This window comes from Poecilia latipinna, unplaced genomic scaffold (assembly GCF_001443285.1).
Source record: "Poecilia latipinna isolate Pla-1442-1.1 unplaced genomic scaffold, P_latipinna-1.0 Scaffold613, whole genome shotgun sequence".
NCBI classification, from domain to species: Eukaryota; Metazoa; Chordata; class Actinopteri; order Cyprinodontiformes; family Poeciliidae; genus Poecilia; species Poecilia latipinna.
In genome coordinates this window covers 289,165-303,339 of record NW_015113229.1, presented here as the reverse complement: position 1 = coordinate 303,339, position 14,175 = coordinate 289,165, and the positions used below count along the sequence as shown (strand labels likewise).

The 14,175-nt window shown below is 37.0% G+C and overlaps 1 protein-coding gene across 4 annotated transcripts in view; it reads right to left on the bottom strand.

The window, feature by feature from the left end:
• LOC106953916 (multivesicular body subunit 12B-like) overlaps positions 1 to 13,855 on the bottom strand; it is a 48,812-nt gene extending 34,957 nt beyond the window's left edge. The window contains exons 1-4 of one of the 4 annotated variants that reach the window (XM_015043044.1): positions 13,661 to 13,844; positions 13,489 to 13,594; positions 11,836 to 11,931; positions 1,289 to 1,384 (exon numbers count right to left, since the gene is read on the bottom strand). In XM_015043044.1, the coding sequence (XP_014898530.1) occupies positions 1,289 to 1,384; positions 11,836 to 11,922 (183 nt within the window). In that variant the 5' untranslated portion in view covers positions 11,923 to 11,931; positions 13,489 to 13,594; positions 13,661 to 13,844. The other 3 variants (XM_015043047.1, XM_015043045.1, XM_015043046.1) reach the window with 3 other exon arrangements.
• Positions 13,856 to 14,175: the final 320 nt, after the last annotated feature.

Genomic DNA, 14,175 nt, shown 5'->3' with positions numbered 1-14,175 from the left:
AAAATCTAAAATTACCAGTAAATTTTCCTTTTTTAATTTTTTTTTTTTTTTTAAAACTATTCCCTTTTTTTTTTTTTTTTTTTTTATACATAATTTTCCACAAATAAACATTCCACAAAAGAAACTGTGTTAATTTTCTTTTTGTATTTTCTTCATTTTAAACTCTAAACAGAAATAAAATGCTGGTTCCTCAAAAAAAAAAAAAAAAAAAAGTCAACAAATCTCATCTAGTAGCTATTTATGAAAAAAAAGTATCAGTTGTCTTTCACCAAAAGGTCAAGTAATGTTAGCAGCTGTATGTTTTATTCAGCAGGACTTTGAGTTGCCAAGGCAGCAGACCCTTCATCTGGGGCAAGTAAAGGTAGTCAGAGACCTGTAACAAGGGGCTCCTTAGAAACTCCTGAAGACACACGGTACAATTTAATGTGTCACTGATGAAAGCAAAGTTGATCTTTTTTTGGCCAAGGAGCAGCAGGTGGTTCTCTTATAAAACCTCTGAATACTCAATTCAAGTCACAGGATTGTGTGATTGTAGGTGTCATGATACGGGAATATTTGTAATTGTGTAAATAGGTCTATTTATCACAAAGACTGTGTTTTCATACATCAAAATACATGAAAGTGTTGAGTCATCTTAAGGTGAAGAGGAAAAACTTATAGGTTGACATTATGGATTCCCATCCTAATTGCCAAAGTTTTCCTGTTTTTTGGGGGGTTTTTTTACCTCATACAGACTGATCACCAATTTGAGACATTTCTCTTTACATTTGGATTTGGAATGGAATGCGCTATAATCCCAATCCGCTTCCGTGTTTCTAAATAAAACCTGTGATTAGGATTTTAAGTTTTACTCACTTCTTGAAAACACACTCCTATCACTTTGAACACTGATGGTATGTGTATCTTTCAAAAATCATAGTCTGCTGGTAACAATTTTCTCCACAGGGATAGTGTTGATTGAATAAATTGGAATAGTTAAAATGCAGCTCATTGTTATTTCATGAATAAACATAAATAATATCCTCGGGAGGGCATAAAACAGGAAAAAAATATCTCTCTGCAGTAATATTCATTTCAAATATGCATGCAAATCCATTATATGTAAAAACTTCAAAACTGTGCTGCCAGCACGGGGCCCCCTTTTTTTTTTTTTTTTTTAAAGTGGGACTTTCACTGATCAAAGTGCAAAGTGCATTAAGATATTCCACTAGCGGCAAGGTGCGCTAATAACCGCCAGCAAACTGAGAAGCTGTTCTGGATGAGGAAGGAGAGAAGTTTGCATGCTTACAGTTTTCCTGGAGAAGCAAAGGTAGCGAGTGACCTTGGATTTGAATAAGCCGTCCTTCCACAGGTCGGCGTCGGAGCCATCTGTTGTTTGTGTAACCTATGTGGAGAAAACAGGAGGGGAAAAAAAAACAAGGAGAGAGAGAGTGAGAGAGAGGGAGAGAAAAAAACGCATGAAGGAGGTGGGATAAAGTTAATGTATGTATGCCATGGGCGTGCTGCTTTTGCCTTCTTCCTTTGCATACTAGCCTTAATTAACGCTTGCCTACACTTGTGCTCCATCTCATTAGTGCTCTGCGTGGGTAAAGTCTTAGCCTCCAAAAAAGGTGGCTAAAAATACCATCCCTTGGGAGCAGGCTGATTAAAGATGCCCTGACAAGAATCTGCTCTAATAAGGAAACCAAACTTCTATGTGCTTCACTGATGAAGCTGGGATTACATTTGGACCAATTTTTTTTCCCTATATAAAGCAAACCTAGAATAGTCACAATAAGCAAGAAACAGGTAAACTGAAAATACTGTACCTGCAACATCAGTATATGTTTGTAATTTAAAGAAAAACTTTTAAAGAAGAATAAATTATAGTTCATTTAAATCCACTCCTAACCCGCAAAGCAGAACATTCATTTTTGTAAATAAGCAAAAGAGTCACTTTAAGGAAATAGATTGCATCATTCTGACAATATGTGGGCACCATAAGTCAACCTCAAGGTCCTACACTCCATTGCTATGTAAATGTAGGCATGCTTGGGCAAAATAGTGAAAAAAAAAAAAAAAAAAAAGCTGCAGACTGCATCACAGAGACTCTTCAATCGTTCGAGCAAACATGCTTGGCTGAAACGTCATGTTCCATTGGCTATCATGTGAGAATCACCTAAATAACTGCCAGAGTTATTTTCTAAAGGGATCCTTTACAAAGAAGAGTCAATCTAATGAGGTTCATTCAAATGAAGAAGTCATAGATCTCTGCACCCACCCACACACATTACCCCCTTGACAATAATGATGAATGACCCCAGTGGCTATAGGCAGGGGGGAAAACGTGGTGTGGGGAGACTCATCCAAAACCGCTGCTGACTAGATGGGTTGAGAGCGCGGACCGGAGTCGGAAACGGAGACGGATAGAGGGACTGGGGAGAGGAAGAGAACGAGGAGACAACGAGCAGGGGGAGAGGGATCGTTGGGTGTCTCCAACGGCGGAACCACGAAAGGTCCCAGAAGGAGCCCATACATCACCAGCCTCCCTCTTCCTTACAAGACAGCCCGTCTTGGCCACTTTTTCCAGGTCAGTGGCCAGCACATCCTGTCAGCGTAAACAAAGGGCTCGCTTTGTGAAACCCAAAGTCAAGCTGAGGAGTAACGAGGGCACGGTCCTCCGAGGAGGCACCACAGGCTTCACGCCGGCAGCAGGGATGCGACGCAGCTTGAATGCGAAACACCAACCGCTGAGCCACAGCCACAGAAATGTACAGGAAAAAAAAAAAAAAAAACATGAAAAAAGTCACATTGGCCCTTTTCTAACACCCTTACATTTACTTCTGTACAGCTTGATCATTAAACAGACTTCAATGAGAGGAATGTCACATGTGTGATAAGAGACATCATCGCTGTGATATTGAAATATGTCACATCATTTGATTTAAAATGCAAAGACAGAATCACCTGCCACTTGCAGTGATCTGAGAGCCCACCTGTGAAACATGTCTTGAGGGGATGATTAATATTGCTTCTGTATGAAGCATCTCTGGAGACAGACAATGCCGGCGAAGGGCTGCGAAGCACTAAAAGGCATGGCTGTGAATTCAAAGATAAAGGCTTGAAATAAAAAAATCCCTGGAGAGTGAAACCAGGTGAAAAGAAACGGGACAGGTAGAGCAAATCAAACACTCCCTTCAAAGTAGGAGTTGACAACATGGAAAATAAAATGCTTTACATCCTACCTTTGAACTGAAAATAGGAATGACACGACTGAAGATGTGCAATCTTTTAATCTCTCAAACTTCAACTGTTTCCTATATACACCTTTGGGAAGCCAATATTTTTTTTTTAGATTACATCGATTCATATATTACATACACTGATTACTGGAGGGAGGGTCAGCTCATCCAAAAATCTAAATTGAAAGTTTTGAGATTACTCTCCTCTTAAGAAAAATATTCATGTTCATTGCACGGCAGGTGATGTAATAAATCTGGGTCTTCCTTAACTGTCCAAATGTTTTTCACTCTTTACTTGTGTTAACTCTTATGGAGTTTCTGTTGTTATGTGGCCTGGTCTCTGGGCTGTGCAGTGTTGTCAACTCCTCACTAACAATTAGTATTGGCTGTCCTAAAGTTGCAGAAGTTGCTGAATTTGTATCCCCTAATCTGCATAATTGGCTGTGTGTGTAATTGCTATGGTCATTGCAGGAGAAAGGAATAATGTCTGAGCCGGAAAAAAAGTGTAAAATGCACATCATGAATATGTTTACAACTTTCTTCTGTTGATTCTTGTTTTTTTTTTATATATACTTTCCTCCTTTATCTAGACTTGGTGTTGACAAAAAGTTACATTAAAAAGAGAAAGTAGTTAGAATTTTTTTTCTTCTGGTTCTTTTATCATTTTATTTATTTAATTTTTCTGTGTTTTTAAAGCTTTGTCTAGTTTTAGCCAAATGCTCCACATAGACAACAAATACCCAACAGGGCCTTCACTCAATTGTAGTCTGGATGTGGAGGGATACACATCTCCTGTCTGACTACAGTGCAGGGAAGAACAATGTATGATTTCATCCAAAAGTCTCCAAATACACCGGAAAAAGCTGCTACAATTGCTACTAGTTGCTTTAAAAAAAAAAAAAAAAATTCAAAAGAGTCACCACAGTCTGACTGTCAATAGCACGAAAGTCACTAAGTTCCAGCACTGGTGATACGCCATACGGCAAAAAGTACAGACGAAAGGTGAAAATCTAGTCAACATAGTTTGAAACATTATGAAAATATGTGACTTTCTGTCAGTTTTGCCTACACATGATTAACAAAAACTGCACCATGAGCCGAATTATCGTATCGTTCAAGAACGGAGTAAACATGACCATAGGTTTATTGGTTGTTGTAGTTCCACATGTCAATAATTATGAAACTATCCAAAGTTAAAATTACTGTACTCTTGAACATTATGAGTGAGTAAAGCGTCATGCAACCTTCATGAAACAAAATGTGAATTTATCGCATATACATGGCGTATTTTATCTATTTGTCAGACTTGGTATCAAACATCCTGATCAGAGCATCGTCAAACTTAATTACCATTGAAATTAACAACAACTGATGCAAGTTAAAATGCAAATGTAGCTGGCTGCCTCTAAGATTCACGCAGCCCCTTGCTAACAATTCAGACAGAAGCAAGAACACAACGAACACCACAGAAGCCTTTAGATCAGCAGATATTTGACCATACTTCATAGCAGAAAACACATGAGTAGAGCCTGTCGTCAGCATTTTAGCCAGCAAATGACATCAGATTTATGTTTGTCGATGACGTCTGAACACATAGAAAAATGTTTGAACTGCTGGACCGGATCTTGTTCGCTGGAATCAGGGCGTGGTTTGTCCCTCGACATTTGTGGGGCTTTGCATTTCTTTGTGAAAGGAAATCTATAAATACAGGCGTGTGCATAGCTAAGCTACAGGTCTGATAAGTTTCCAGAAATGTTCATGTTTGGGCTTATTTTAGACGTACAAAATAGAGGAAACTTAATCACATACTGCCCAATGGTCCATTGAACAAAATCCAGACATTATTCACCTGCAAACTATTCTGCAGCGAAAATATCCAGAAAAAGAGAATCTCATCATATAATGGGAGACAATTAATAAGCACAAATAACTTTTAGAGGAGCTCTGTGTGGTCTAATCAATTTAATTTATCATTTATTTTAGAATACTTAAATGGGGGTAAAACATGTTCTTTAATACTTCACTAAAGTTTCAATTATCCTAATAACACTAGTGAGGTGTTAAATAAATAATGTAATTAGTAAGATAATAAAAGTGGTACAGTTCCAGTGAATATTAATGCCTTAATTTTTTCTATAGAAAAGAAGCAAGCAATAGAAATACACTCTGACAAAAGAAAAAAAAAAAGAAGAAAAAACCAAGCAGAGACTCACACTAAAACTTGAGTTCACTGTTAAAAATGAAATAGGATTTTTTTAAGATACAAGCTTTGGATCCATTTTGGACCTGGAATGAGTTCTTCTTTGACCTTTTATAGAGAGGAAACTCTGTTCAAAACCTACTCAGCTGCTAACCCCATAAGGCTGTAGCAAAAAAAATAAACTGAAGAGAAAACCTGAAAGTGAATTCAGCTAAAGTTAGCCGATTACTTTGGATTAGCTGAATGCGCTACATCATTAAGGGGCTTCTTTTTTTCCCCATTGTTTGATTGTTTAAAGGAACTCCAGGTTCCGAGTTGGTACAATTTAAGCGGATTAAAATTCCTAATGCAAGATGCCGTCACACCTCATGTAAATGCATGAAGTCTCATAACATAGAGTATATAAATGCTTTATGCCCCAATTAGTTTTTTTTTCTCTCTTTCAATGGGGTCCAAACCTTAATTAGCAGGGTTCAAACTTCACTTTACCTGCTATTTTTTTATTTGCAGTACAATCTTATTTAAGACTGTAGTGGTTATAGCATTTCATTCCAAATTCAACAAAAGTAAAAGTTGTTTTTTTGGGAAAAGCAACTGCGTAACTATAATTACTTTGAGAAACCAACCAGTCTCTACTGATATAAAAAATAATGAATCGTTCATAATTTTATTTTTTTTTTTTTTCGATGTTCCAACCCCTAGAAGTCAAATTTAACAACACACAGGGATCATATTTAGCCATATACTATGAAACATGTAATATTAAAGGAAAACTAAAATAAAGAATTTACTTCAAAGGGCACGAGAACGCCTTTGAAGAGGGTATTAACAATCTAAGGTTTCTATGAAAAAATCTAAATAATAATAAAAATCAGTCTAAATTACTATTGTTGAGGTTTGTATGATTCTCCATAGTGTGGCATTTGGCCTGTGGGTTGAGAGTTTAAACAAACTAGCAATTAGTTGAGTTGAAAATGTGGGTAAGAGTTTGCTGGCACTTCCTGATTGTGACTCCTGCACAGAGTGCGAACGTATGAGAGTCTGCTTGTGGTGTTTGATGTCGGGTGGTGGCTGGTGCTCCAGCAAAACTCCTGATCCCTGTGGAACGGCGTTTGATCTGGGCCCGCGCTCCCTTGCGTTGGATCAACCTGCTCAAGTTCAGAGATGTAAGAGCCCCATATCAGAGAGCAAAAGAGGTAATCTGCCCTTTGATCTGCTATGTAAAATGTGCTCAAAGTGCGTGGAGCAGTCAGTATTAGGGAGGATTGTGAAGATTTTTAGAATTTAATATATATATATAGATATATATATATATAGCTTAATATCCTGACACCTCCAATTTTTAACGTTGGATAAGCGAGCCAATATGTAAAGATGATATTTTTGTTCGTCTCTCAAATCAGCAGATTAAAGACTGTGTAGCATTGCTTAAAAGATGTTTTAAAGACATATTATACTAGAAAGTTACATCAAAACAGGTTCTTGAGGGGAAACAAGTGCATAGAGGTTTGTGTATAAAGATTCCAACATTTACTGATCCAAAATTATGCATATAAGAGTGTCAATGCTTTCCAAAGTAGGGCTGCTGTTTAGCTTTATTTTTCATTACTATCAGTCCTTATGAAAATAAAGAAAATAGTTGGCATTTGTGTTATTTGTGTTTCCTGATCAAGAGCTTATAGTTTCGGCATTCACACAAAAATTAGTCTCAAAATATTTTCTATTCAACTTCGGAAAACTCCCAAAAGTGGGATAATGTTTTGAAATCTAATCTGTAGTGATAAAAACAAGAGCTAATACAAATTGTCTTGCATATATAAATGATGCAAATGCATGAAAACTGAAGAATACTCAATGCTAGTCCTTGGCCACACCTACACTTCTCAAGGTATATTTTTACAGACTTAATATACAACAAAACTACTGAAATACCCATTCAGTTGAAGAATTTATGTCAGGTTTAATTTTAAGGAGTGTTATTACACATTTTTATTTCTCCTAAAAATTCCAGTTGCATTGGAACAAGAGGTAAAATGTTCTGTTTGGCTACGTAAATATTCAAATTAGCTCTGAAAGATAGAAACATAGTGGCGGGCTTAAACAAAACAAAAAAAAAGACACCTATAAATTATGAAATTTATAGGCCTTCATAATAAAGAACTTAAAGTTTTGTTAAATATCAGCTGCCAATTTTTTTTTTCTTCACTGCGTTGGATGGTACTTTAGATAAGAAATCGATTGATCTTATGGGATAGACCACCACAAAATAATAAATAATTGCAGAAGGAAAATGATGTATATTTTTTTTGCAGAAATAAAAATCTGAAAAGAGTATAGTGTGCATTTGCATGCAAGGCCTTTGACTCTAATATGCAGAGTAGCCGACTGCCTTCTTACGTCCCCTAATTAGTAAACAGTGTTACTTAATTTAACTTCCTATAGATCCAGCTGTTCTGCGAAGGCTGCAGAGGTTTGCTGGAGACCATTAAACCAACAGCATTGTGAAGACCAATGAACACAGCAGATGGGTGAAGAAAAGTTGAACAGGAGTTTAAAGCAGGTTGTAGGACATAAAAGAATATTCCCAACTGTGAACAGCTGTTCAGTTCATCATCTGAAAAGAGAAGCTTTAGAGCTTCAAACTCAGAGAAACAAGGCCGTCGTCCATCCACCTAAACTGACAGGCACTGCAGGGATAGCATCGATCAAAAAAGCACCTCAGAGGTTTATAATAACTCTGAAGGAGCTGCAGAGAACCATAGCTCAGGTGAAACAATAATCAGTTGACATGACAACAAGTGCTCACAAAACCGACAAATGATGGAAGCAAGGTGTAAGTTTGCTACACATTACTTGAGATAAATAAATTTCACTATGAAACACAGTAGAAGCAGTACCATACTGTGGGAATGCTGATCTTCAGCAGGACGGATGGGGTTAAACACAGTGTACGACTGGAACAAAATTTATTAGAGGCAGCAAAAGACATGAAACTTGGAGAGATGTTAATTTTCTTGTAGAAATATGACCATAAAACACCACCAGAGCTACAGAGTGCCATACAATCCCAGTAGAGTAAATGTAGTTTGATGCTGCTTTTGCAGGGAAATTAAAAACTGTTGTATTTACCAAATTCTAATGTCAGAGTGAAATGTTATTATAAAAACAAAGTCTCCTAAATTGACCAATCTCAAGTATTCAATAACTTGCCCAACTCCTAACTAACGTGTACAGTCGTTGAACAGCTTCATATTGTTCAGTAAATTATCTTGGTGATATTTTTAGAAAATTGTGTCGCTTTCAGTTCGAGAATTGGCTTTGTTTTTGTGGATGTGCGGTCATCCATCACTTACATATCTACAATCCCACCATCTTCTTCTCAAGTCAGCAGAATGTGGACTTACTTTTAGATTGTAAACTCTTTCTGTACTGCCTCCCCCCACCCGTCCCCCACTCCCAGAACGGTATTTGCACATCAGCCAAAATGCATAAATGCTCTACGGCGCTGCAAACAGGGGGGGAGTCTGATGGGGCTTCTTTCTGTTTGTCACTATCCTGTGATGTGCATGTAGTCTTCCTGCCTGTGGCTTCATTCTTATTCCACCCACCATCATCTGCCAGAGATTCCAGCAAGCTGGGTGTGTAGGGTGGAGCAGGAAGAGATAAGAACTGGGAGAAGGAGGGACTGCAGGCATGGGGTGGAAAACAAAAGGGGTCGGAATAGGAAGAGAGAGAAGGAGGAAGAGAGATCTGCCCCTGAGCTTGTTTGGAGCTTTGTTTAACTTTCACATGCTCCTCTCTTTTCAACCTGCGCCAACTTGATCTACAACAACAACAACAAAAAAAGTTCTGAACCAGGTTGAACTTCAATGCTTCACATCAGGACCCACTTTTGTTATTGTGAGACTGTTGCATGTTTAAAACAAATAGAGGACAAATTGAAATATTATAGGACTAGGCCAAATATCATTAACAATTTACCTGTGGAGTAATGATGGCGACACATGAACAGGATTCTCAGAGCCATCAAAGCAAAACTCTTATGGATAAGTCATCCAACAAGTTAACCTCAAAGAAAGCTGCTAACATTCTGACTGTGCATTATGCCGTTCGCACGCTTGCAATGTGCAACAAATAGTGAAACATGTTTGTAAAATTGCAGTTTTTATCAGTTTCTTTTGTTTTAACAGGAAACGTATCATATTAAGTGCTGGCAAAGACTTTGTCATCCTACTCAGTGCTTGATTCACTATCAAAGGTAAATAAATGTAAAAATCAAGGTAAGAAATAGAAATTGTGGATAAAATACACCAGCTGCTTAGTAACTAAGTCAAACTCAGTCCTGAAACAAGGTAGTCTGACATAAAATTACAACTTGTTTAAGAAAACATTACAAAAAAAACTGTAAAAAGTGTTCATTCACAATCCAGCAAATGATGCTGAAGAAACTATTTTTTCTAAATTTCTTCTACATCAGTTTTGTCTTTCACCAAGAAAAACAAAACATCCCGCAACATCTTTGTCAAAAACATACGAATGAAAGATTCTGGAAAATCCTCTTGAAGATGGTCGCTATTTATTAGTGAAAAACCACAGAAGGTGTTCGTATTTACCATTGTTTGTAGACAGTTCAGAACCTTGACAATAAGGCATTGCAGTGTAAAGTTGTGAGCTTGATGTGCTGGCAAACTTGAATAAATCCCATCATGCACACTTGATGGGGCTTTAAAATCCCCAATGGATTTCACAAAGTTCAACAGAGCCTTTAATAAACATTAGAGGTTCATGGACAGCACAGATGTCATGATTTTTATAAATTTTGGAAGGAATTCCACTTTTCAACTCTGGTAGCATTGACCAAGTTACTCTCTGCAACTCCTTCATTGTCAATGACCTTCTAACTATATCTGAATTTCATAGTAGCAGCCTCAGGATCAGATAAAACACATTCTAATTACTGAAAGGAGATCACACTTAAAAACAACACAAAACGCAAGTGATATGATAGCATGTAGATTTTTAGAGGAGAAAATGAGAAACAGACTTCCTTTGAAAAAAGAAATTAAAGGGTTCGCTTTCTTTTTGCCACTTTGTCTCTCTGTATTCTTTCAAAGTACCAATTTTTTTATATTAATGTATTTGCTGATGTTTGTCACATTTGTAGTTTTTTTTTTGTAATCTGATATTTCTTAGAACATTTAACAACAAAACTGTTTCTTTCCTGACTTAATTATACTCTTTTAACATTTCTGTGAATCTCTAAAAGGGAAATTCCCATAAGGCACGTGGAACAAGACTAATGACAACAACTGTGATAATATCTCTAATGAATCGAAACATTGTCGTTTTTAAGTTGGAAGAGCCTACATCTTGCCTCAGGGTTCACACATGGCAGCTGTCACATTTAATACAGAGACGAACACTAACAAACATCCATGTCTTACTTGTCACTAACTTGATATTTGGACTCTTTGATCATGTAGAGAAAAAAAACTGCATTATACAGCTAAACTAGCCTCGTTTACTTTTTTCTCATAATTTAACTTAAAAAGAAGAATGCACAGTAGGACATTTAAGCTAAATGTTACATTTCATAAAGTTAAACTGCAAGTATTATGGCATAAGACAAAAGTATTGTCAGCTAAAGGCAGCTAGCTGACAGCAGATTTGGCTGAGGTACGAGAACAGGTTATCTACAGCAAGCTTTAGTGTTCCCAGCTTGTCCACCTCTCCATGTGTCCTTGGGCAAGACATGGAGCCTCAAGATGCTCCAGATGGCAGCGGATCACTTTGCATGGCAACGCTCCTGCCATCAGTGTAAGTGTTTGTGTGTAAATAAGTGATCACGGTGTGGAGAGGATTTCTCCACGTTATCCTTGATGTATCCGGTCTGCACCTTTCATAGTTTTAAGGATTTTTAATATCCAGTGACGTTTTGTAACAAACCTCTCGGGTCTTCACAGAACAGCTTACATAAGAGCTCACATTACATACAGGTCAACTCTGTTCAGGTGCTTTCTGTACTAAGGTGGCTGCACTGGATTTTAATAAAGGGAATTGATTAAAAGGACACTTTTTAGATTTTTATTTTGTCATAAATTTAGAAAACCATGTATCGTTTTCCTTCGATTTCATCATTATGTGCTACTTTGTGTTGGTCTATCACTATCCTAATAAAACACAATAAAGTTTGTGGTTACAATTTAACAGAATACAAGAAATTTAGGGGCCTGGACACTTTTTTGAGGCAAGTTGCCGAAATCGTCACACTATCCTTTTGACGCAAATACAACTTTTTATGAAATAAGAGTAAAGAAATGCTGAAATATTCTATTAGCCAGTGATGGAGAGTTATTATCCCTGTGTCATTCCTTATCCAGTTATTTAGGATCATCTTATAGCATCTCTACTCACAACATAGAAGCCGTCAGGGATTTTGGTGAGTGAACTAACTATTCCGACAGCAGAGATGGGGCCCAGCTTGTTGCTCTCTTCAGACATGTTGGAGATCTGTTAGAAAAGCAAAGGAACATCAAAATGCAAAATAACACTGTTTTTGTTTTTCTGGCACAGGATTTTTTTTTTTTTTAAATCACATTCATTGATAAGGAAAACTTGTAAATTTAGCAATAAATACAAAACCAAATGTACAAAAGGTGAAAGAAAATGACAATTACATCCTTTACAATGCTGACCTGGAGGAGGAACAGGGGGGTTTTCTTAGTCTAAATGGCTACATTATTGACTTCTTGATGAGGCCTATTAGGCTCTAGAAGAAAAAGCGGCCGCCTAATCCGGGATCAAATGACAAGTGAGACCAGTGACAAAACAGCATTCGGAGACCACCGTCTGACTTCACCAAATCGCAGATTAGGGGGGAGCGATCACATATTTTCAAGGAAGTCCCGATCAATTGCTATCTATTTCTGTCTAAGGGAATTTTTGCCTAATGGATATGCAAGCCTTTTTACTGGGTAAGTGGCTTTGCAAAGGTTCTCTTATGCAGTTTTATTAGATTAGGTCTAAAGCGTTCTTGCAGTAACTGACAAAGTTGCAGCATTCAATCTTTATATTTACAAAATCCATTGCAATTAAGCTGATCAAATTAGAGGATTTACTCCAGAAACATGCTGTCTCGTTAACAAATGCTAGATAGCTGTACTTATTCAAATTAAACCAAATGGCCATTTAGCCAATGGGGTGAAAGATATCTTTATAACATTAATTTCTTCAAATTAGTTATTTTTTTTCTCCCAACCCAAATCAGTGCTCAAGGACTAAAAAAAAAAAATGCCCAGTTAAATTATACAAAAAAAAAAGAAACTTAGCAAGATAACTATTAGGTCTATTGTAGGGGATTAGAAACCCTCCATATTAATAATATAAAATAACACAATACAATGTGTTGTTATTTGATCAAACTGATTGTGTAAATATTCGATTGACATTTTCATTCTGGTCATATCTAAAGTTTTTGTGCATAAGGTTAGATCTCAGTAAGTTCATGTTTATGTGCAGGCAGTTAAAACCTTGGATGCTTTCTTCTTATAATAAAAGTATAACTGTGAAAGTTTACTGACAAAACAGTGCAATAATAATAACTATTCTAGGAGGTTTTGCTGTATAGTTTTACTGAAACTCCAGTCAATAGATTAGTAACACTAATAAATATAGTTGTCAGAAGTATATCTGGTTTAGTGAAGCTTTTTGGCCACACTTTGCACCCCTTCTATCTTTTATTGATTCCATCCTAATGATGCCCCTAGCTTTTATTGTGGCGTTGTATTATTTACCAGCTCAAGGTTAAAAAACGTAACTGTTAGCTACATGTTAAAAAACAATATAGAAATTTAATACAATAATAAATTACACATAATATAATATAGCTATAGTAATTATGCACATGTGTTGAACAGACAATTTAGCTAATGCGAGTGTTCATTCAGTTTCCTAAAGATGTAGCAAGTCCACTTACATCCACAGTCGAAGGTTATTTCCATGTGACTCTAACCGGAACACAAAGGTGAGGCTAAACACCTAATATAATCCTGGTTGTTGTATATTTACCTTTTTTTTACGTGAAAATGTCTGGTATTTGCCTCTTCAGTTCGACGTTGCCTCCGTGTTACGAAGCTTCAACACTTCCGGGTGTCGCATATTGGTAATAATTAACCTGAAAGTCCACAGAGTGACATCACAAATCTCTGTTGTTGGGTTCAAAGTCTCTTTATCTATTTACCTGCATTAGTCACCAAAAACTTGAAAAAAACAGTTAACGGTTCAGTTTGCTTTGTTAACTTCTTGGAGGCCTCATTTCTTTGCCATAACTTATCCAGCCTAATTAGTTGTGTAACTACATTTGCGGCTGTCTTGCACTTTGACTCTCATAAATGCATCCACGGGTCGGGGCCTCCTGACAGCTGTGTGTCTCTCTAAAAGTTATCACATGTCGTTGCTGTAATCAGATAAAAGTAAGACAGAGCAATGTATTTACGCAAGCCCTTACATTATTAGCTAAGTTGTGCATCTCCCTGAGCGCAGAAGTTAAAAGCCTCTTTGTAGGCTCTCTAAAAGACCAGCAGGCAACAGATGCTTCCCCATCATCAGGTTTATTATTTCTACCATCACTACACCAATGACACCATCTTTCAGTTAATTAAAACCTGAGATTTGCTGCTCTGTTCTGTTACATGGCGCCATATGTCGGTGGATTGTTTCTTCTGGGGCTAAACACTGACAGCTGAACTTCTTTAC